This window comes from Schistocerca nitens, chromosome 4 (assembly GCF_023898315.1).
Source record: "Schistocerca nitens isolate TAMUIC-IGC-003100 chromosome 4, iqSchNite1.1, whole genome shotgun sequence".
Taxonomy (NCBI): Eukaryota; Metazoa; Arthropoda; class Insecta; order Orthoptera; family Acrididae; genus Schistocerca; species Schistocerca nitens.
This window is the reverse complement of record NC_064617.1, coordinates 304,836,180-304,860,900: the sequence shown is the minus strand read 5'-3', so window position 1 is coordinate 304,860,900 and position 24,721 is coordinate 304,836,180. Positions and strand designations below refer to the sequence as shown.

Genomic DNA, 24,721 nt, shown 5'->3' with positions numbered 1-24,721 from the left:
GTACACCAAAATTGTTTTTCCCATTTATTTTCAATATCTTTTTACTGACAACTTTTTGAATTCGTGCATAAACTGTCCTGCAATCAAATCCTCTTTTGACGTTTATGGGGCTAAGTTATTGTTTCAGATACAAAATTTAAGTTGTGCGTTGTTATATTCTTGTCCCCCAGATTTGGCAGACACATAAAATATATAATAGGCTTGACAATTTGATATGGTGGTATGCATTTTGAGCAACATTAAACATGACTTAATAGTTTGTTTTGTAAAGCTGCTTGTCAGTTGTTAACGTATAGAAATCGTTGTCATAGTGCCTACTACACTCTGATTAAAAGTACTTGTTATTTGATGTTTTTCATGTCATGCTGCAGCATTGCCACATTAGCTGTCAGCGGACTGCCAGTTAAGACTCCAACAACAGCGAACATGCTGCCAACATGGGCAGAAAGACTTTTTCACAGTAACATTGAATGGCCTGCCTGCAGGATCCAGTAACAAGTTATGAATGTGCAGCACATAACTCAAAACCTGCTAGTGAACTGATACAATGGTACAGTGCATTTTCAGTGCCAGACAAGTTTATGTGTGACTCTGAAAGCAAATTCCTATTAATGAAGTTCAGCTAACAAGTAATTTTGATCAGACTGTAACAGTAAAGTTTTGTGTAGACTTTGTGCCAGTTATTAAATGCTTCAAGCAGCTGTTCTTCATTATTTTATTGCAGTGGGATGAAGGGACACATTGGTTAAGAAATTGAATATCTTATCGGCAGTAGGTGGGAAAAAAATCAGCTATATATTCAAGATTTATATTATTTCCCTAAACAACAGTGATTTTAACATCAATAAAACGTAGGTAGTGCCTCTCCACTCGTTGAAGCCATTGCAAGGAGAGCACTGCATCAGCGAGGCGGAATTGTGTGAGCAGCACACGCTACCCATTACTTGCTTTGTACGAATCGTGAAACCATGCACTTGGCAGTGTTTTCACTCGAGTATCAAGTGGTATGCAGTCACTGAGTGCTGGGCTGCAGGTGCATGCCCCTGCCACATGGCTAAGGCAACAGATTCTATACAGCTTCATCAAAACATAGTGGCACTAATGAGCCCAACAAGTGTTGGAATGCATTTAGAATTAGAATTTCTTTTTACTGTTGATTTCCCATGTTTTCTATGGAAAAAGTGTGTGCTGTACACCTGAGATTCACCAAATAACACCACATTTACAATGGAAATTAAAGTGGTAATCGATTATTGAATGTTATTGAAGGCAATTGATTTAGCTGTGGAGCTGTAAATTTGCATGAAAGAATAGCTGATGAAATAATGCTCGCATTCAGTCTGCTGCTAGAATCACACTGACATTATTTATGTTGAGGAGTGTGACAACAGATTAAAATTGTCAATCTCATTTAAAATCCACAAAAAAACTTCAGTTAAGTGACACTGTAGGTTCTCATTAGTAAATTGATGAAATGACTGATTAGGACTCATTGTAATACATACAATTAATTGCTATGAACGGAAAGAGGAAGGAAGTGCGAGGTGCAGTGGCGAGCAGAGATGGGCATTATCCAAACAAATTTCTACCTGCATTATTATTCGAATAAGTAAATCATTTAAACAAATTTATGTGTAACTTAAATAACGAATAATGTACATGTTGAAAAATGTGAAGAGAGGATTGGAAGACATTTTTCACTTTTCTACAACAGCTGTAGTTATTTCAGTAGTGTCTTATCCACAATTTAAAAACAAATAGTTCACCTATATTGCTTTACACGACTAAGGGAGGCTTACAAAAAACTATTGCTGTATAATAACCAAAGAAATGTTGAAGAAATTGACTCGCAAGTTTCAAATGATGATATGACTTAAAAAGAAAATTTTATTTTGAAAGTGATTTAGAAAGTGAAGCTAATGTAGAATCACAATTAATTATTTGCCAGAAATTATGGCAGAATCGATGACTTCTCAGTTTTTGCTGAAGAAGATTGTGAGTTGAAAGTCATGTACAGTTAGTGAAATAAAGATCATTGTGGGAGATATAACAGCAATGTCTTCTTTGAATGTGTAGAATATATTTTCTTTACCGTCACAATGGCAAATCTTCAAAAATCGACTGAAACTTCTGATAAGATTTTTGAATAAAAGATTCCTTGTGAAAACTAATTTAAAGGCAACAAAAAGTACACATGTTTAATAAATGACAAGGAATTGGAGTAATAAATACTATTTGAGCTCAAATTTTTCTGTTATTTGTAAAATTTTATTCACAGATGACAAATAAATGTTTTTATTCATCTAAGTGAATAATGTTTCAAATAATATTTCCCATTCATGAATAATGAATAATTTTTGTGTGTATTCATTATTCCCCATTGGAATGTATTTTATCCAGCTCTGTTTTAAAGCAAAGTGCATTGCACATATGCACACTGCAGATTCATAGCCTATGTGCTAATGAAATCAAGTGTGTGACATCTGCATGCCTGTGAACAATCACTTAGTTGGCTGTGCCATCTACACGATCATGTATAAGTTCTCATGTGGCCATCATTAAGTGAGACAGTACTGGTAATCTTCAACAACTTCTGCTGAGGTATGCAAAGTGTACTTGCACACTATCTTGCACACTGTAGCTGTGTTAATCCCACATGGATCAGCCATGCACTTGCCATGCTCTGGTGGCAAGTCAAGATGCTGTTGCATCCCATACTATACCTATATGGAAGCCAGTTATAGCAGAGCACTTGAGAAAGAGGCGCGTGCTCTGCTGTCAAGAGTACTAACGACCCAGCATTGATATGACATGCAGAATCGTATAGAAATGGGGAACATATAAACTAATGAGAGACTCTTGAGTATATCAAGAATACTGTGAAGATGCTGTCTATTAATTAATTCAATAAAAGGAGGGGAAGGACAGATTTGGTCTTGAGAGGTTACAACCAGCTGCCTTTTGATTATATGGTCTGAGATAGTGTATCAATTGTGTCCATGTGGAGTAAAGGTTTCCTACAAAATTTCATTAACATTTAGTTTATATATAAATACATTATTTTTTTCTAGTATGTACTTACATGTTAGTAATTTAAATGTAAGTCATTATTTAAAATCCTTTTTATTGTGTATTCTGCAGTAGTTCTACACTTTATTTTTCTCAAATCCCTCCCTCCCTCTCTCTCTCTGTCCCATCCCATTTTATGATTCTGCTCAGCTGTTACTGGGCTTCCAGAAATTATGTTCCCATCACCATATTCTTTTAACAAATTTTTGCAGGGACTTTCATAATTTCATGTATTGCCCTTTCACTTTCTATTTGCATAACATCTCTTGTTGTTGTAGTGAGGTGTGTAATTGAACTATATATGTTAGTAGATTGTGATGCAGAACATATGTGTGTAAAAACAGAAATTTGCTTGCCAGAAATTCATTTTACGATTACCAAATTCAATGCTGATTTTTGTAACAAGTATAGTTCATTTCATTTCATTTCATTCATTCATTCATTCATTCATTCATTCATTCATTAAGTTCCATAGATCCCATTAAGAAAGAAAACCTTCAAGGATGTGAAGTGAATCAAGAGAGACAAATATCAGGTACATTATCTGTACATTGTATTAAGAATAAAATGTTACTATCCACGGTCCAGAGTCTTACGTTAAACTGGAAGTTCCCCTGTAACTAGATACCCATTTCAAAGGTTGGAGGAAGGCAAGGGTATATAACCTCGAGCAAACAATGCATCATTCAGCTTTGCTTTACTTATGGTTAGTGCTATTTGTGATTAGTCCAGCTAATTGTATCACAATAAATTAGAAGTAAAGCCCCTAGCACCTACTCTTCGAGTGGGAGGAGTCTGGTACTTCTCACTTGTATTGAATAGCTGCTGTTTATGTTTGCTGTTGGTAACTTGATATTTACTTGATTATGTTTATGTTTTTCAAAGTAAATGTTTACTTACATTGTAACAGAGACTTTTGTATAATACACTATTAGTAGTCATGCAGTTTTATTATGTGAACACTGCTACTTGCCTTATAGTCATTTTTCAATTCTTGAATTTAAGTAATCAGATGTATGTTTTTCATTTTCTTTTGAATTGTTAAAGATTTGTAATTTCTAGTTTCATTAGGGAAGAGCTTGTTGAATACCTTTGCAACAAAGTACACTTCACTTTAACCACCGAGCGAGGTGGCGCAGTGGTTAGACACTGGACTCGCATTCGGGAGGACGACGGTTCAATCCCGCGTCCGGCCATCCTGATTTAGGTTTTCCGTGATTTCCCTAAATCACTCCAGGCAAATGCCGGGATGGTTCCTTTCAAAGGGCACGGCCGACTTCCTTCCCCATCCTTCCCTAATCCGATGAGACCGATGACCTCGCTGTCTGGTCTCCTTCCCCAAACCAACTACCAACTTCACTTTAACTAACCTCAAGGCTAGTGAAATTTGCTAGGCCATTGTCAGTATTACATTAACCATAAATTATGTCCATCTTCTTCTTTCTTCATATACATCTCCTCACCTTCTGTTTTCTTCATGGTCCTTGAGAATCTAGATACTTATTTAATGCAAGGCCTAAGGCCAGATTGTCTTCAACATATTGTAACAAGTTGTGGAGTGGAAATTGCGATAGCAGACTGAGTAGTCATTATTTTTCTATCTGAGGTGCCGTGATCAAAACTTCTTTCATGTTGTAAATAACATTTTGCTCCAAATTCTGGATTATCTCTAAATTGTATGTTTTAAACATTTACTTCTCCACAGACAACCAAAAGGCCACTGACAGCAGGGACCTTGTTCAAAAACTCCATGATTGCTTTAGTGAAGACTCTGAAGAGCAAGGAACCATTCTATGTCCGGTGCATTAAGCCAAATGATGTGAAATCTGCTAGTGTATTTGACTCTGAGCGAGTGGAACACCAAGTGCGATACCTCGGGCTCTTGGAAAATTGCAGAGTGCGCAGAGCAGGATTCGCGCATCGCCAGAGTTACACAAAGTTTCTTAAACGGTAATATCTCACTTTGGATTTCTTAAAGAAGAAGATAAAAGAATCTTCATTTCTTTTTAAGTAATTTGCCAGCCAGAGTTTAGTTGTCTGATGACCCAGAAACATTTCAGTTCCAAAGCAGATTTTACACTCTGTTTTCAGTAATGCAAAAATAATCTCTTGAATGTGTAGTGTAGTAAGTTGTCTTCACCTGAATGAGGTATATGTAAAATGTTGTTTACAGCAACAGTTGTAAACATTGAATGTTCAGATGTTGCTGTTAGTGTTTACAATGCCAGACTGTTAGAAAGTTAGTAGCTTTTTCTCTGGACTGTAAGGCATAACAAGTTATTTTATAGGATAAAATTGTGGGAACTATACTGCTAATAATAAGCAGTTTAATAAAACTAACACATCACTAGAATAAATGGACAGTGTGTCCTCTACCAGGTGTACCGGAATGAAAGGAGCGTTAAGATACAAATGTGTCGATAGGGAACATTTGTTGTGAACGAGCCTTAATTTTTTTTTCTTTGGTTGGTATGACATCTGTCAAAGATATTTAATATACATCAAGTCATGGAACAAACATCATATGTTTTCATCGTGTTAACAATGTCGAATTTTGTACCAGAAAGTGATGATTTGCGGAAAGCATTAATTTTTTGTTTTCATTTCAAAGAAAGTGCTGCAGAGTCGCATCGAATGCTTGTCAAGGCATATGGTGATCATGCTCTATTAGAAGCAACATGCAAAAGATGGTTTCAATGGTTCAGAAATAATGATTTTGATGTAAGAAATGAAGAACGTGGAAGACCACCAAAAAAGTTCGAAGACGCCGAATTGCAAGCAATATTGGATGAAGATGATACTTTGAGTCAGAAGCAGCAATGCTAAATGTTGCACAACAATTTTTGACCGTTTGAAAGCTATGGGAAAGATCCAAAAGTGTGGAAAATGGGTGCCACATGAATTGAATGAAAGACAGATGGAAAACCGAAAAACCATTTGTCAAATTTTGCTTCAAAGACATGAAAGAAAATAAATTTTGCATCAAATTGTTACTAGCGATGAAAAATGGATTTATTTTAAGAATACTAAACGGGAAAAATCATGGATTAATCCGGGACAATCATCAGCATCAACTGCAAAACCCGATCGATTTGACAAGAAGACAGTGCTCTGTGTTTGGTGGGATCAGAAAGGTGTGGTGTATCATGAGCTTCTAAAACCTGGTGAAACTGTGAATACTAATTGCTTCAGACAACAAATGATCAATTTGAACTACGCATTGATCGAAAAAAGTCCAGAATGGGCCAGAAGACATGGCAGAGTAATTGTTTACACGACAATGCACCTGCACACAAAGCAAAACTGGTTCAGAATATGATCAAAACACTTGGCTGGGAGCTGCTGCCCCACCCGCTGTATTCACCAGACTTGGCCCCTTCCGACTACCATTTGTTTTCATCATTGGGACATGCATTGGCTGAGGAACACTTCGATTCCTAAGAAGAGGTCGAAAATTGGGTGTTGGCGTGGTGGCCACGAATTGCCAGAAAGGTGGTCAAAATGTATAGAAAGCAATGGTCAGTAATTTGAATAAAATGTTTTTACTTTTCAATTCAAAATTAGTATTTCATTTTCACAAAAAAAACCTCTCATTTCATACTGGTACACCTGGTGAGCTGTGTCACTTTATCATTATTTTAAAAAATATATAGTGTTTAAAAGATAACATTCTTCACTTTTGTAATCAATTTTGAACAGGTATAAGATGATATCACATTATACATGGCCTAACTTCAGAGCTGGCACTGACAAAGAGGGGACACGAATGCTCATTGATGAAAAGGGATTTTCACATGATGTCAAATATGGGCACACAAAAATATTTATTCGTTCACCCAGAACACTTTTTGCTTTGGAACAGGTATGGTCAAAAGATATGTTGTTGAAGTAGTAAAGTTTTTATATCACATCCATTGTATAATGAGGTGTCTCTTCTCTCTTCAGGCAAGAAACCAGCTAATCCCGGGCATTGTGATCCTGCTTCAGAAACTGTGGCGTGGCACAATATGTAGGATTCGTTACAGGAAGATGAAAGCAGCACTATGCATATTTAGGCACTACCGAAAGTACAAGATCAGGAGCTACATGATCCAGTTGCAGACTGCCTTCATGTATGTATATTGTTGGATTGCAAAATATGAAAATTTTGGAAGGGAAATAAGCCTTTTGCTAACATTTTGGGGCTAATGGATGTACTAGGTGTAATTCACTATACTTTAAATTTTAATGCTAAGGATGTACATATGTCACATGTTTTGTAACATAATACACAGGTGGGAGGAGTGCACTAGGCTTATTCTGTGTAAAATGCAAGTGTCAGAAAAGATTGAGTGGATGATGGCTTACCGTACACAACTCTGAAAGTAAAAATTGAGAGTAGTTCAGATAGGAAGCCATGAATTGAAGCTACGAGTTGTCAGCAGCGTAGGGACAAAATCTGAAAAGCAAAGTGAGATAAATGATCTAAATAAAACATGCCACTGTGTGCAAATAGCAATGGCAGTGACCAGAAAGCTGTGGATACATCAATACAAGTGGCCAAGGAATACGAGTGCACTTTTCTCATTGCCTGCTGTGCCAGAGGTTCTTGCCAAGGGACACCATGTCCAAGATGGCTGTGGTGCAGCTGTGAAACCACACGACTCTGGATGGCCATTGCTAGTGTCCATATATAACAACAGTACTATATCCCTCCACCTTTAATAGTTCTGTAGGATCAGAAATGACCATAGTTTAATTTCACCCACTGGGGCAATGGTGGGCATTGCACGGGCAGACCAATGTCATCTCAGTTTGTGGGATTTATATCCCTGTAGCATCTTGTTAGTGTTCTGCCTGGACCACTGGAGACTTTGGTTGCTGCTGAGGCATTGAAACTGTCCGTGTTTGCATTAGTGAAGGAAGTGACTTAACCTCTGTGGGTGCCAGTCCTGCAGTTCCATCTTCAGCTGCTGCTGTTGCTAGTATTGATGGTTTGGGCGCATGTTGTAATGGCATTGTGCCAATGTCCAGAGTGTGAACCTGGGAGTACTGGCAGGTGGTGGGGACGACTTGAAAGCGTGGTTGCCAAAGAAGGTAGGGTTGGATGTCCCCTGCATTGATTCGATGAGTGGGGTGACTCCTGCATATGTCACAGCCACAACTGAGTCAGTTGATGGATCAGATACTCTGGTTTGGCCATGGTGGGTAAAATTTGGCACCTTTTGTGCTTTAGAATGATACTCAGTGCCAAACCCAGCTTCTGGCCGAATGCGCAAGCCCACAGAGTGGCACCCTGCTGGTAATGAAAACTTGGGTTCGAGGTTCATGGGTCAAAATGCAGCGGATCCAAGAGCATACTGTCTATGCAGTATCTCAGGAGGGCTTCATCTATTGATTGGGGTGTGGCAGGAAACACTGTTAAGACCCTGACAATGAACATCAATGCTGTTCTTTCCTTGTTCATGTCTTGAAGTTTCTGATCATTTGCTTCACTTAGGAGTTCAGTGCCAGGTAGAAAGTGGCTGGTGCTGTATTGCATTACAATGGCAGAAATCTTCAAATTCTGCCAAAACAAATGGAGATCCATTGTCAGATACTATGGTTTAGCGAGCTTCCTGTACAACAAAAATGGTAGCTTGCACTCTGGTCACTAGGCGTGTGCAGTCATAGAAAAGACTCGCACCACAAAAGGAAAATTAGAGAGCACTTCCACCACCAACAGCCACACTGCATCATGAAAAGTCCTGGCAAAGTTAATGTGCCCCCGTTTCCGAGAGTCCTCAGGCTGGGGCCACAGAGAAAAACTTTTTGCTAGAGTGACTTTGTTGCGAGTGCGAGCCTGACACACATGCACATCATGCTTAATTATGCCATCTATCCCTGGCCAATAAATATAACACTGGGCCAAAGCTATCATTCTCGACATTTCCTAGTGGTATTTATGTAAGAACTGAAGGATGCAACCACAAAGTGGAGATAGAAAGACGGTATACATTCAGCATCCTCTGTAGACAACAACACTACTGTGGAACTTCGCTCAGTGAGCACCTCCCATGACATGCAGTTCGCTTAATGAGCAGGGGGGGGGGGGGGGGTCACTCACTCAATGAGTAATGCTTTGAATAACCATTCACATGCAGTGGGGGAATCGTTCAACAATATGAAAACCTTTCATTGTCAGCAGTGGGATATGAACAATGTCTTTAGTACATATAGCGTCTGGATTTAGTGCTCTTTCTGCTACCATCTTAGTACAGCTTTTGGTTGCACATTTTTCTAAGCGTGTGTTCACACTGTTTTTTTTTTTTTTTGCAAATTTTAATAAACTTTGTAGAAATGTCCCTGAAGATAAAGTTGCAAGAAGATGACCATAAGAGAAAGGAAATGACCTTAGAAATGAAATGTAAAATCATTGAAAGATGTAAACGTGGTGTGACCATTGTTGATTTAGCGCACACATACAATCAGTCTACATCAACTTTTTGCACTATCCTCAAGAAGAAGAATAAGATTAAGGAAACATATACTTCAAAGGGAATGACAAGAGTATCTAAACAATGGTTTTGTATTCTGGACAATATCAAAAGGTTGCTCGTTACATGGATAAATGAAAATCAATTGCAGGGTGACACTATCAACGAGAACATCATTTGTGAGAAAGTGAGAACGATTTTTGGCGACCTCGTTAAGAAGATGCCAGGATCCTCAACAGCCAAAGAAGTGTTTAAGGAAAACCATGGACGGTTCAAGAAGTTTATGAGAAGAACCGGCATCCACAGTGTTGTCAGGCACGGTGAAGCAGCAGTCTCCTACACAAAGGCAGCAGAGAACTTCATCAGCAACTTCAAGATGTTCGTAGATTCTGAGGGTTATCTGCGGCAACAGGTTTTTAATTGTGACGAGATGGGTTATTCTGGAAAAAGATGCTGAAGCGTACCTTTATAACAGCAGGGAAGGATGCCTTGACTTGTCACAAGCCAATGAAAGACCATCTCATACTGCTATTCTGAGCCAATGCAAGTGGCAATTTGAAAACTAAACCTCTGCTTGTTTACCATTCAAAAACTCCATGAGCCTTCAAGAAATGTAAAGTCCAGAAGAGTGGATGAAATGTGATGTGGAGGTCCAACAACAAGGCTTGGGTGATACATGATTTTTTTTTTTTTTTTTGTGATTGGATCAATGAAGTGTTTGGTCCTTTGGTGAAAAAATAGTTTCTTGAGATGAATCTACCACACCATGTCTTGCTTGGTATGGACAACGCTCCTGCCCATTCTCCTTGTCTACAAGACCACCTCCTTGAAGAATTTCAATTCATCAACATCCAGTTTCTGCCTCCCAACACCATTCAGTTACTCCAGCCTATAGACCAGCAGATTATTTCTAACTTTAAGAAGCTCTACACTAAAGCACTCTTTGAGAGTTGCTTTGAGTTGACTGAAGCTACCAATCTCACTCTCAGAGAGTTTTGGAAATATCACTTTAACATTGTTGCCTGCGTCAAGATGATTGAAAAGGCATGGGAAGGGGTTACCTAGAGAACTCTCACTTCTGCTCGGAAGAAGGTTTGGGTGGAGTGCATTGTTGAATGTGACTCTGAGGCATTTAAGTCAGTACCTGTGAAACGGGTAGTCAACGAGATTGTGTCTTTGGCCAAGAACTTGGGACTAGAAGTGGACAACAAAGATATCGATGAGCTTGTGGAAGATCACAGACAAGAAATGGTCACTGAAGAGCTTATGGAGTTGCAGTGTGTCTCACAGCAGGAAGTTGTGGAGAGGAGTTCTACAGAGGAGGAGTAGTAGGATGCGGCAACAGTAAAGCAGTAATCTTCTGGTGCAATAAGACAAATGCTGAAAGAATGGGAATTGGTGGCATCATACAATCAACACCCCAATAAAGCAGTGGCTATGCGCGCTACAAATTTATTTGACAATAATTCTGTGTTGTGTTTTCGCCAAGTGTTGAAGTGTCACCAGAAGCAAATTACTATAGACAGCTTCCTAGTGAAAAAGAATTAGTTACGTATTGTGAATAACAAAGTACATAATAAAGTATGTTTTTTTAATAAATGGCATGCATAAGATTGCATTTTTTCTGCATGGAACACATTATTGTATTGTACATTAATTTATACGGGATAAATTGTTTGGCTTAATGAGTGTTTTGCACTATGAGTAAGATTTTGGAACGAATTATGCTCACTATGCAAAATTCCACTGTACGCCCTGAACAACATTAACCCTGTTTTCATAGCAAAATAATTTAGAAAAAAATCAGTTCTTGTCCTTTTGGAGACTCTATAGAAACCACATTGCAATGCTGACCCGACTCTACACAGAGGGGATGCCAGCTAGTAGCCAATGCTATTTTGTGAGTGGTGATTGGAAAATCTTGCAAGATGTGTCACACAGTCTCGTCTAGGACAAAACACACTGCTTCCATACGGTCAAACTCAATGTTGGTGCCATTGGGGAGCCGTGATAATACCTAGACATTTTAATTCTGTGCATTGAGTAAAAAAATTAATGTCATAATGATAATTGCACAAGATCAGAGCCCAGTGTTGCAAACACTGCGTTGTTCTGCCTGGAAGTTGAGAACATGGAACAAAAAGAGAAATGAGGGGTTTGTAGTCTGCAAGTAACTGAAACTTACTCCCATACAGGAAATGGAATTTTTTAACACCATACACCAATGCCTCCTTCTCAATTTGTGAATAATTTTGCTGTGCCTGCAAAACTGTTTCAGAAACAAAAGCTATCACTTGCTGTATACCATAGGCTTTCTTTTGCAAGAGGATGGCCCCAATCCCATATAGTCAATTGCAAGGTTCAGGAACTTAACCTGGTGTGAACATTGCTAACACGGAGCTGATCTCAGGTGTGTTTTCAACTGCAAGTATGCGTTGTGATACTTAGGACACTAACAAACAGAACACCTTTGTTACTGAAATGGCTCAGTGAATGTGTGAGATGAGCTTCCTTTGGGATAAATTTTGTGTAGTAGTTCACTTCCCCCAGAAACGATTGCAATCCCTGTAGGTTTTTCGACAGCTTTTCAGCTGCATCAATGTGGTTTGTTGCATAATTCCTTTGCACTTAATATTTGCCACAAATACTGCATGGTTGTTGCAAAGGACTTTCATTTCCCCAGGTTGCAACAGAGCCCATTCTACAGTAGCAGCTGAAATAATGATAGTAAGTTTTGCTTGTGTTGTTTCTTGGTAACACACATTACCCAAATGTCATCCAGACAATTTACGCACTACAGAATACCGTGAGTTAGTTTATTGCTCTATGTATCTTTGGAAAATTTATGGCACTGATGTGGCTCGAAAAGCAACCCCTTGTATTGATACATTCCAAAATGTGTATTTATTACCAGGATTTTCTGTGTGTCTGTGTCTGGAAGTAACTGCAAGTATGCATAACTTAAAATTAATCTCGAAAAAATACTGCCCCCCCCCCCCCCCCCAAATCTAACTTTGCTAAAGGGACTGGATGTATGTTAATCTCACTTTGTGCATAAGTGTGGCCTGAGGGACCCATTTACTTCTTAATGATGACCCTTTTGCTTCTAAACAACGACCATGGTAAGCACCTGCTGACTAGCTGAGATCATTGCAATTACCCCCAATTCCTGTAACCTCTCAAACGTGCCCTTTACTTTGTCATGCAGTGGAAACGGAACTGGCCGTGCACGACACAGTTTAGGCACGGTGGACTGCTAGAGAAATATTCATTTCAGACTGTTGGCCCTACTCAGCATTGATTGGAATAAGTGCCTATAATTCTCTAATAATAATTCTAAATCCTATAACGGTACTTAACTGGATCCCAGGTTCAGCTCATCTGATACTTGGAAACCAAATGTGGCGAACACATTTAAACCAAAAATATTTACAGCTGACTATGAATTTAAGACCAACAAGGCTCCACTTTCTTCTGTTTTGCGCATACAGTAATTTGCCCTCACAAAGGTATCTTTTGCCGGCTATATGAAATCACCTGCTGCTGCAGTGGCTGAGGTGGGGGAGCCCAGAGACTGATAGGAGTCCTGTTTAATCAGATAAACTACTGCCCCAATGTCCACCTGAAATTATGTGTAATACCACTGATCGCCAACTACATCAGGAGTATTAGGCATTTGGCTGGGTTCTGTTGAGACTGAAGTTACAGTGAACACCCGCACTTGGTCAAGTTCTGCTGCCCACGGTGTAGTGGAGAACATAGTACGTCAGCCTGCAGTGCTATTTCCTGTCCTGGCAGACTGCTTCCAAGTGCTTTGTTTGTGAGGGGTGTAGCATATGTTGAAAAAATTTGGACGTTGGTGATGTTCATGGCGCATACAGCAGTCTGGACAGAAAATGAGCATCAGTGAGGATGAATTTGATGCTGAGGGGGATCATTTCTTGATGTCTAAGGAGCAGGGTCTATGCTGGGAAGCCTGGCCAGGTTGCATCTGTTTTCTGAGTTCGTTGAAATCTACTTGGGAGCAAGAAAAGTTTCCTTGTGCAGGATTCACACCCTGAATTTCAGCTAGGGACTAATTTGTTGATAAGGGGTTGAGAGCTAAGCTATTTTCCAGCTGTAGGAAAACACTTTTTGAGCTGGTATCAGCACCTCAAACGCTTTGGCAATATTTGCAATTGTACTTAACTGGAGGTAGGATGATTCCAAACCTCTAAAGTGTACCTTCTTGTCTGGTGCTAATCTGACAGCTACATCTATAAGACTCACCATTACGCCCCACAGGTCCTCAACTCACAGGCTGCATCCACATGTTTTGAATCAGCAGTGCATTCTGCTTAATCAACTCTTGCAGCCACATCTGTTTCTACTGTTTTTGATGCAGTGGTTTTTGATGCTACCAAAGCTCCAAAAACTGTTGCTCCATCAACATAAACTTATTCGCATGCAAGAGTCAGCCTCGTCACCAATTTTGTAATGCACATATTGGGTGACGGAGTATCGTTAGATGTATCCTCTCAAAAATGGTAAGTGGGCAAAAAGACCTAGTCGACGGCAGCTAACAATATACAAATCTAAAAGGACAAACAGAAAGGGATTCACACATGAGGCCAAAAGAATTGTCAACAGCAAACGAACAATACCTAAACAGCAAACAGACAGAGTTAAATAACCTAGAACAAGCCATGTCACTGTGTGCAAATAGTAACATTGGTAACCGGAAAGCCTTAGACACATTAACACAACTGGCTGAGGAAAACATGTGCACTCCCGTCATTGCTAATGCTGCCAGATGGTCTTGCCAATAGACACTGTACTCATGCCGCCCACGTTGTGGCCAGGCAACATTACAACTTTGGACGGACAATGATGGTGCATTCATCTGATTCAGTGTCTGAATCAGGTCACAGTGCTAAAATAAGTTCTTCACTTCCAACTTATTTAGGCACCACTAAATTTGTGTTTTACATTAACAAGTTCCAGGAGTCATTATTTTGTGTATCATAAATACGCTGCTCATGGTTTGAGGGCATAACAAATTACTTTTTATTTGGGATTATGAGGTGTGAGAAAAGGAATGGGACTGATCTGTTATCTACCAAAGTTTTTATTTATTTATTTTTTCAAACAACAATATTGCCCCTTCAAAGTAGTTCCCTTCGGCAGCTATACACCAGCTGAGTCATTGTTCTCAGTCTTGGTAGCAGCGCTGAGAGACTTCAACTGGTAGGGTCTTTAACATTCTTTTGAACATTCGCCAGAGTCCGAAAATGATGAGATTTAAGACATTTTTCAATTTTGGAAAAAGAAAAAAGTCGCAAGGACTCAGACCAGGTGTATTGGGGGAGGGAGGGGCTGTGGAACAACAGGAATGTCTTTTAAGGTAAAAAATTCCATGATGGAAGAGGCCATGTGACATAGGGCATTTTCATGATGCAGCATCCACATGTCTGCAAAGTCCAGTCTCACTCAATTCACCATTTTCGTGAGCCTTTCCAGGACATCTTTGTAAAATGCTTGGTCGACATTTTGTTTTGGAGGAACAAATTATCTTTTCACAATACCCCTACTATCAAAAAAGTGAATCAGTATTTTTTTATCTTCGATTTTCTCATTCCATTTTCCTCTGGTTGAGGAGTTGTCTCAGTGTGCCATTCCTCGCTTTCCCTCTTTGTGTCAGGAATGTACTCAAAAGTTCAGAATTTATCACCTATGGTCACATGACTGAACCATTCATGGTCATGGATAATCCTCTCAATATGATCAACACAAGCATTTCTTCGATTGTCGTTCTGCTCAGTTGTGAGGTTTTTCAGCATCATTTTGGCACAAACCTTATGCTTGAGGAAAACTTTGATCAAAATTTGATGTATAGTGAAAGTGTTTAAGTGTAACCTCCCATCATCCTTATTATTAAATGCTGATCTGATCTCATAAGAGTGCACGCGCGCGCACACACACACACACACACACACACACACACACACATTGAACATTTTTTTTGGTTTTTGAAGTTGAAGGTCTCCCTGAGTGAGGTTTGTCTTCAAACTGTTCTTGGCCTTCCATAAATGATTTGTGCCGCGAAAAACTTGTATTCTTGATAAGGAGTGTTCTTCATAGGCCTGTTTCAACTTTTTGAAGGCCACACTTGCAGATTCCCCAAGTTTAATACAAAACTTGAGGCATAACATTGCTGTATAAATGCCACTGTTCTGTTTTTGTAACACACAACAAAAACAAAACTTCAGTGATGGTAGTCTCAAAAATAATGTGATGGCTGTACGGAGCAAATTCTTGGACTGAGCATCTGGAAGGTATCAACACACTGGTCTACTCAAGTAGAACAACACAGTGTTGCCAGATCGGTCACAATGTTGTCAGTCTCATTACTCTTCTCACACACCTCGTATTGTTGAAGGTTTTTTTTTCATTTTGCCATTCTGTGTTACTGTACCAGTCCTTCCTCTGTTCATTCATGTGTAAAAATATGTAAATGTGTAATTCAGTTAACAGAGCTATTAGACATCACTTGCTGAACGTAATAATTGAACCCATCAGTAATGATTTGGAACTAGATGATCTTGTGGACAGAAACAACAAATTTTCAGAAGACTGTGATTATTTCCATGATCTTGAAGAGTGACTACTGTGCTGCAAGTAGAAAAACTTGAACAGATTACAAAGAACCTAATGAATGAATTGCAATTCCACACATGAAACAATCTGCTTTTTTCAAAGGACAATTGGATTCTCTGTATATATGAAAAACAAACTGGAAAAGAATGGGATCAAGCTGTGTTTGTCAAACAGACTACAAGTATAATGCTGAAATTTGTACTGGAGGAAAATGAAATGTTTCAGCTCTGTTTAGACCCTAATGCGAACATTATGTTCCTAGTGCTCTAGAAAGGGGTACACGCTTTATGTGTAAAAATTCTATAAAATACTACTGTCCTGTGGGAATTGTGGGAGAGAAGTATATAAGCAGTTGGAGCAATGATGATGAACAGGACAGATTTACATAGAGACATTGTAAATCAAAAATTAACGTAATGACAAGGGTAATTTTATCACAAAAGATCTTTTTCTGTGTGGAATGAAAGATAATCTTTATGTACACAAATTGTCAACACAGCATGAGATGGTGGCTTTGCCTGCCAACACAGCATTAGATAATCCCTTTGCCAGCCAGTGTTAAATCTAGGAGCATATACGTTGTAGTAGTAGATTCAGACACATTACATTTCATTATTTATTTATGTAAAACAAATGTTGACAGAGAAGCTGCTGGTGACCTATTATCCAAGCCAGTAAAAAGCTTTGAAGCGATTGAAACAGATTTTCTTCCATATCTTTATGAGGGCAATGTAAATGTCAACATTATTCATAGTATGTAAAGGTTTTCTCTCTCTCTCTCTCTCTCTCTCTCTCTTTTAATCTTTTGTTTGGTTTAATGTGGACTGCCACAATTTTCTTGTGCCAATCTCTTCATTCCAAGTAGCACTTCTCCTGACTTATTTGTTCTATTGTATTGCAGTCTCTGTCTCCCCCCTGCAGTTAATGCCCTCTATGACACCCTGTAGCACAATGGAATTCATTCCAAGATGTTTTAACATGGGCCATATCATCATTGTGTCCCTTCTTCTTAGTGTTTCCCATATATTCATTTGCTCACCAGTTTGGTGGAGAACCTGCTCATTTTTTATAAGTCCACTTAATTTTCAACATGATTTTCTAACATCAAGTTGCAAACTCTAAAGTTCTCTTCTTTTCTGTTTTTCCCACAGTCTAAGATTCATTTTCATGCATAACATGATGTGTTAGAGACGTACATTCCCAGATTTTTTTTTCTCAGATTAAGGTCTATATTTAATACTAATATACTTTTTTTGGCAAGGAATGCCATTTTTATCTGTGCTGGTGTGTTCCTTTTTTCCTTCTTGCTTCACCTATTATGTTTTAGTTGGCTTCCAAGGTCACTTCATCTGTTTCATATGTTTCTCAATTTTAATTTTAAGTTTGACACTAATCTCATTTCTGCGCTCCTAAATACCTTGATCTTTTTTAGGTTTACTCTAAAACCATATTCAGTGTTCAGTTGCTCAGTGAAATGTTCATTCCATTCAAGGGACCCTAAACTGGACTTTTATTTGGGAGTATGATGGTTCAAATCACTGTTCAGCCATCCAGATTCAAGTTTATCATAATTTCCCTAAATCACTCCAAGCAAATGCTGGGATGGTTCCTTCTTAATCTTCCTCCCTGTTTTCAACAGGCCCTATAATTCCTTTGCTCTTTCACAGAGACTAACAGTGCCTGTCACCAGCAAATCTAATGATTGATATCTTTTACCCTGAATTTTAATCTCACTTCAGAATATTCCGTACCTCCCCCCACCCCTCTCCCTCCCTTCCATATCAACAATTATTCCTTGTTCTATTACATTAGCTGATAGTTCCTCCACCTCACAAAGGTCCTCAATTTATTATTTCCATCAATCTGTTTTCTCTTCTACATTTACCAGTGGAATCGTGTTCACACTCGTGGTGTTGATTCCTTTGCTTTATTTTCTTTGAAATCTATTTTACTTTGCTGCATTTACTGAATCTGTTCTTTCAACTTTTTTACTTTTCCTTTGCATTTTTTAAAAAAATCATCTTCCTTTAACTCCCTTCCATCGGTATTGATTTCATTTCTAATTGATTAAACTATTGTATTCCTTTCTATTCCCCAACTGTTTTGCATTTCCTTTTTTGGTTGGTCTGTTACAGTACTTCTTCTTTTACACTCCCATTTCTTCACAGTTACTTTTTTTATATCTTTGCCAGGAAAGCAAATTGCTTGTAAATGACGTGTTCAGTAGCATTTGATAAGTGACTTTAATTCATAAGATTGCCCCTTTTTTAAAAATGATGAGAAGTTATACATTATTCAAGAAAATTAAGATGTTGGGAAAACAGTGCCTTTAGAATTATGTCTACAATTTCATATGTAACTGATTTGTGATGGATTTATTCATATTTCAAAAAGAAGGTAGAAGTTTAAGCTGATATTTTTCCTGTAATAATAAGTGAAATAGTAAACGTATAAAAATACTAACTGTACCCACCAGGCATTGCAACACCACAGAAAGAAAGAAAGTGTTTGGTTTATAATCTGTGTATTTAAGTGCTTTTGGATACACAATACTTTTGGTTTTTTCATGTGGTGCATTCACGGATAAGTCAGACGGTTTCTCAAAGCGTGAGCAAGCCACATACAGTTGTCCACATGAGAAGCATGGATTTTACAAATGTAGTCCACACACGTGTAGCAATTGTATTTTGTGTCTTGTTGATGGTCATTGCAAATGTGAGTCATATAAAAAAAAATTAAAAAAAATATTTAAATTTGAATGCCATCTGTTGGAATAATTGGGATGCGATTAGGGACATTTACATTTTCTATTCATTTGCTTTTAATAGTAAATCTTGGAAGTTCTTGAATTATAGCTAATTTGCATAGGATTCTGGTTTTGGCTAGTGTGTCAGTTCCAAGATAAGGGGGGAAAAAACATTACTGCCTTCCACACACATCTCACAAGATGATCTTTGAGAAATTTGTTTTTGTACAGGGGCATATTTTCAGTCCTCCTCCCCACGTGCTGTCTACAAATTGAGTAGTAAAAAGATAAAACAAAACAGTGCAAGTGCACCATGTACTACCCATCACACCACATGGTGACTTGATTGTAGACACACAGGACTGAGAAAACTCCTGTGGTACAGAAGAAACTGCAAAGAAAAATAAGAGAAGATTCAACCATATCAAATTAATAAGTAGAAGAATTACTTCCAGTAAATCCCAAGAAGAAACTTAATTGGTGGAATGAAGAATGCAGCCAGGCATAGAGAGAAGAAACCAAGCTTGGATAAACCACCAAGTCTAAATGTCAGAAGAATCAAATTTAGAACTAAGAAAACAAATGAATTCAAGCCATAAAAATCCCCAGACAAAATATTAAACATCTTGAAAACACCCTAGAAATCTTGGAATAAAATTTCAAAGAAAAGATATTATGAGATTATTGCAAAACTTTTGGCAGCTGTCTTAAAATTTATGAATGCCCAACATTAAGTTTGAGAGAGAAATCGGGAAAGTTAACATACAGTAACCACTAAAGTACAGAGATCATTGAAACATGCAACTAATTTTTAAATTGCATTGGCTAACTGGGAGTGTTTCAAATAAATATGGATACATTCATTTTAATTGCCCTTGTCTAATAGATCCTCCAACCATCAACAAGGTAAACTTGCAATTCAAGAACTAAAAAATTGCAAGGGATGTGGCAAAGACATAATATGTGCAGTAACCTGAAAAAAATACAGTAAAAGATGCAATCATAAATCATCACCATCATCTAGTCTAAATGTGGACCACAGAGAAAATTTCAGAGCACAAGACTAATCCATCCATTATTTTAAAAAGGAGCTAACTCAGATAATTACAGACGAATAACCATTCTTCGCTGCACATACAAAACATTCTGAAACCACAACTTGGAGAAGACCAGGGATGTTTTTGTACATACAAAAACTGCTCAGACCAGATTATCAACTTGAAACTAATAATGGAATATTGTGAGTCCAGAAATAAACATCTCTATTTTAGTTACAGATTTCAGAGAAGGATAGTGTACGCAGTTTTACACTTCTAAAAATTGTCAGATCATATGGTCTTCATCCCAAATTAATAAAAATAATTGAACTAACTTTAACCAACACAGATTCCAAGGTAATGTTCTGGGAAGAAATTTCAAAAGCTTTCATGATGAAAACTGGTCTTAAACAAATTGTTAGATTATCCCCACCTCTTTCTAATGTTGCCTTCTGAAGTTTGACAAAAAGAAAACCCACCCAAAATCGTAACTGGAATAAAACCCTCGACAAGAACAAACTGCCTGTGGCTTTTAGATTATTTAGCCCTGTTAGCTCTTGAAATGGAAAAAATTCATGCCCAAATCACCAGTTTCCTAACAATCGCCTTAAAAATAGGATTACAAGTTTCCTTTGAGGAAATTGAGGTCATGCCCATGAAACTCTTGCGTATTAGTAAAGTCTCCATAAACAGTCAAAAGGCTAAAATAGTCTGCTGTTTAAGTATCTTGGAGAAATCATCAAGCACAAATTAAGCAATAAAGAAATATATTTAAATAGAACTAACAACATGAAAAAAAACACCATTTCTAACCTCGTCAATCTGTAATAAGAAATGCTTGTCAGTAGACACTGTGATCCAGTTCTATAAAGTAATAAATCTCTTGGAAACCACTTTTACTTGCAAAACTCTGCTCCAAATTAAAAATGAAAGAGGAACTGATTGGCTCCTTAAAGGCAAAACAAGAATCATCAGACCTTGTGTAAATAAAAAATACCTGGTCGCAGGAGTCTGGAGAATCTTCCACAATGAAACTGTCTATTGAGGGATAGACCCTATCACCAGCATAATGAAGAAGAAAAGAGTGTCATACTTCTTTCACATCTTGCAAATACAAGGAAATAGGATTTTATGGTAACTTGAGATGAGAAGTCTTAGAGAAAATACTGGAAGATGATGAATCTGGTAAACTTTGCAAGATCTTCAAGCAGCTGGACTCCAGATAACAGATGCAGAGAACGAAGTTAAAATTAATACTCTTCTTAAGTAATACAAATCTTCATGGGAAATGACACATAGAAGGGCTGTAGAGATATCGTATAGATTGAGAAAATTATTATTGGAAAGAATGAAACAGTATTGGGTGGATTGCAAGAACTGAATAGTACAGTCTTCAAAGAAAAATTGAATGTGGACTGACTCAAGTGGTCCAATATGGCCAAAAAATTAAATAAATAAAAAATAAAAAAAGGGGCTGGCAAACTGACACTGTTTGATGCTTGTAGTATTCTTTTCAGGACTGTACTTGCACTCTGCGGTAAAGTGTACACTGTTTGGAAACTATGTGGCAAATTAAAAACATGTGCTGGGTTGCGATGCAATCCCAGAACCTTTCCTTTCATGGGAAAACCTCTTACTGACTGAGCCCTGGAAACACAACTCATGATCTGTCCTAGTACTTTAATTTTGCCAGGCCCTCTCTCCTACTTTGCAAACTTCACAAAAGTACTTCTGCATCTACACATATTACTAAATTAAATTCACCCACCACATTTTTCTGTTTGTATGTGAAGGCTAATCTCAAGAATTACTGTAGGGATTTTGATACAGTTTTCTGTATTAGGCAGACTAATTCATGAGGAAGATTTGTGTATATAATCTATTACCCTTACACAAGGCAAGTTGTCCGGCCATAGATACTCAATCACTATGTGTGCGAAGTCAGGGCAGATTGTTAGTACGTTACTAAATAATGCTCTGTTTGTGTTCTCCAGCCTAATATACAGTTTTAACCTGTGAGCAGTTTCAAGGTTTATTTTCCTTGCCTTTTTTATTTCCCTGAAGTATTTCATATGCATTACATGTATTTTAATAGAATATTGTCATGTTGTAACCACACTAAAGTCCAAATCCAAAAGCAGGGTCATCAATGACATGTAGCATTGAAAGCACTTCATGTATAGCCAGAACAGAATTGAACTCTGGACAGAGAGCGCAGCTATTTATACAAACATTGAATATATCAGAATGCTGGTATTAATACAAACATTGAATATTCCAGAATATGCAAATATTACACGTACAACATATTTCAAGAACCTTCCAGAAATGGCAAATACTAAATAACAAATAATGCCTGGTGGTCAAAGCTGGTGATCCATGGCATGCCTAACAGCCACGCTATCCACTACACCACACTGCATGCACCACATCTTGTGATATTATTCTATTTCTGGAGAATCAGTGACCCACTATTTCACAAGTTCTCATTGGAATCAACTACAGAATTATGGATGTAGATCTTGTCAATGGTCCTGTGGCAGTTTGTTGGAAGTCACGTATTAAGTTGACAATTACAGTCCTTCAGCAAGAAGATAAGACACAGAGAAGTCGTCCATGCCATCCATATGAAACTGTACTGCAATTCAGAGGCAGATTGAGAATGGGAGCTTCAAGGAAACTGAAGACCTGCTTGACAATGGGAGAGGCTACCTTTGACAGTCATCACCAACTGCAAATGATTGTAGTCAATCTGTGAGACAAAGGCCATCACCGTACCCTGGATGAAGTTGCTTGCCAACACATTGCAGCCATTCTCCAGCACCATACCTAGATATGACCGCTCGCCTGGATGCCAACTTCAGGAAAACTGTCTATGGAGGTGTGACTGCCGCAGATGCTGATCCTCGATAGATGAATGTAACAACACAACCAGAAAGCAAGGATCCACAGGTGTGGCCATGCAGCTGAACATAACATGCTCGATTTCAATGCTGCTTCACAACCTGAGCCACCTGTCTCCTCCCTTCCACCACCAGCTTTTCTGAATTGCACAGATGGGAGTTATCCTTACAACATAATTCCTATTCCAGCAATTATCCTGGTCTCAACCTATGATAACATACTGTCCTCACACCCTCCACTCAAGTTTTCACCTGCTCTGTCCTATCACTTCCTCCCTATCCTCATCTCCCACCCTTTTTTGTGTGCTGCCCCCTGCCAAAGCACCAGCCCTTCGTGTGTGTGTGTGTGTGTGTGTGTGTGTGTGTGTGTGTGTGTGTGTGTGTGTGTGTTTTTCCTTTTCTGACAAAGGCTGTAGCAGAAACCTAATGTGTAAGTGCCTTTTAGTTGTGCCTTCTGTAACTTAACATGCTATCCTTACGGCAAGTAGTGATCAATATTTTTCATACATTGTTGACGCTATAGAGCAGTACACTTCTTCTTTGACATCCTCTGTTACCTCCTCACTGCTGTCTCTCGCTTACAGGGTCTGACAGCTCTGGTTGCCATAAAATGCTGTCTCTCGTCTTTCACAAGCTGGCATATGAGAGTGCCGAGGACACGGTGATCTTCCACAACTGTCATAGGGACCGCATTTGAGAGTCAGTCATACTTCTTTTGTCCAATTCTTTTATGCTGAATTTTTTCAATGTGCTGGCACTACTTGATGAATCCCTCAGTTATTGTGACATCCTTTACCAAAAGAGCTTGATACATGCCTCCAACAACTCCTTTCATTGAATGCAAGATTTTGTCAGCTTATGCCATATTTGGATTCACAAAGTGGCATAGAGCCCAAACATTCCACGAGTAGGACTGTGTTTCCCAATTACATTGGACTCTATTCTGTAATTTTGCTTCCACCAAGCAGACTTGCTGCTTTTGTTGCCAAACATTTTCTTCAATTTGGCCTGGAATTTATCCCAGCTTTTGAGCTTCTTTTCTGTTTTCTCAAATCTTTGCTTGGCTTTGCCATCCAAGTAAAAAGTACACATTCACCAAACACATCATGTCATATGCCCTGTTGTATTTAGCAATTGATCAAGTCCTTTCAGTCATTTTATTGGGTTCTGACCAGCATCTCTGGAGATCACTGATGGGTGCCTGATGTGCAGCTGACTTACTGCTGGCTTTTTGAAGCTGTCAGTCTCCTGAATATGTGGACCACGGGAAAAAAGTAATGCTTGTATTCCAGTTCCTGTCCCTGTCGCTGTAGGGGATGGCATTTTCATTGCATAATATGTGACACAATGATGTAGGTGATATGAAATACCTGAGGATGTCACGATGTAACAACACTGAAGTCTAAATTTGAAAGCAGGGTCATCAATGAAATCAACACTTAGCATTAAAAGCAGATTTATTACAAACCGACATACAGTCAGAACAGAACAGAACCGAACTGAACTCCTGGATGGAGAGTGCGACTATTTATACAAACATTGAATATTCCAAGGTGATGGTACTGAAACAAACATCAAATATTCCAGAATGTACACACTTACAGACATACGATATTTCAAGAATCTTCTAGAAATGATGAATACTAAGTAATGAATAACTATGTAGTGGTTGGGTTTGAAATGGTGACCCACAACTCATGGCAGTATTGAATTAGTTTATTATAAACCTATCTTTCAGTATACTGACACAGAGTACACCTTTATGAAACAACTACTACTGCAAAAGTATTTGTGTGTGTGTGTGTGTGTGTGTTTGATAATGTTGGCATCCTCCCAGCATGCTTCCCTCTTTCATAAAAATCTGTCTCATGGCCA

The 24,721-nt window shown here is 38.4% G+C and overlaps 1 protein-coding gene across 1 annotated transcript in view; it reads left to right on the top strand.

The window, feature by feature from the left end:
* The window catches only part of LOC126251468 (unconventional myosin ID), a 156,002-nt gene that overhangs the window by 79,932 nt on the left and 51,349 nt on the right, over positions 1 to 24,721 (top strand). The window contains exons 11-13 of the mRNA XM_049951907.1: positions 4,775 to 5,019; positions 6,769 to 6,931; positions 7,015 to 7,181. Of these exons, the coding sequence (XP_049807864.1) occupies positions 4,775 to 5,019; positions 6,769 to 6,931; positions 7,015 to 7,181 (575 nt within the window). The remainder of the gene's footprint in view (positions 1 to 4,774; positions 5,020 to 6,768; positions 6,932 to 7,014; positions 7,182 to 24,721) is intronic.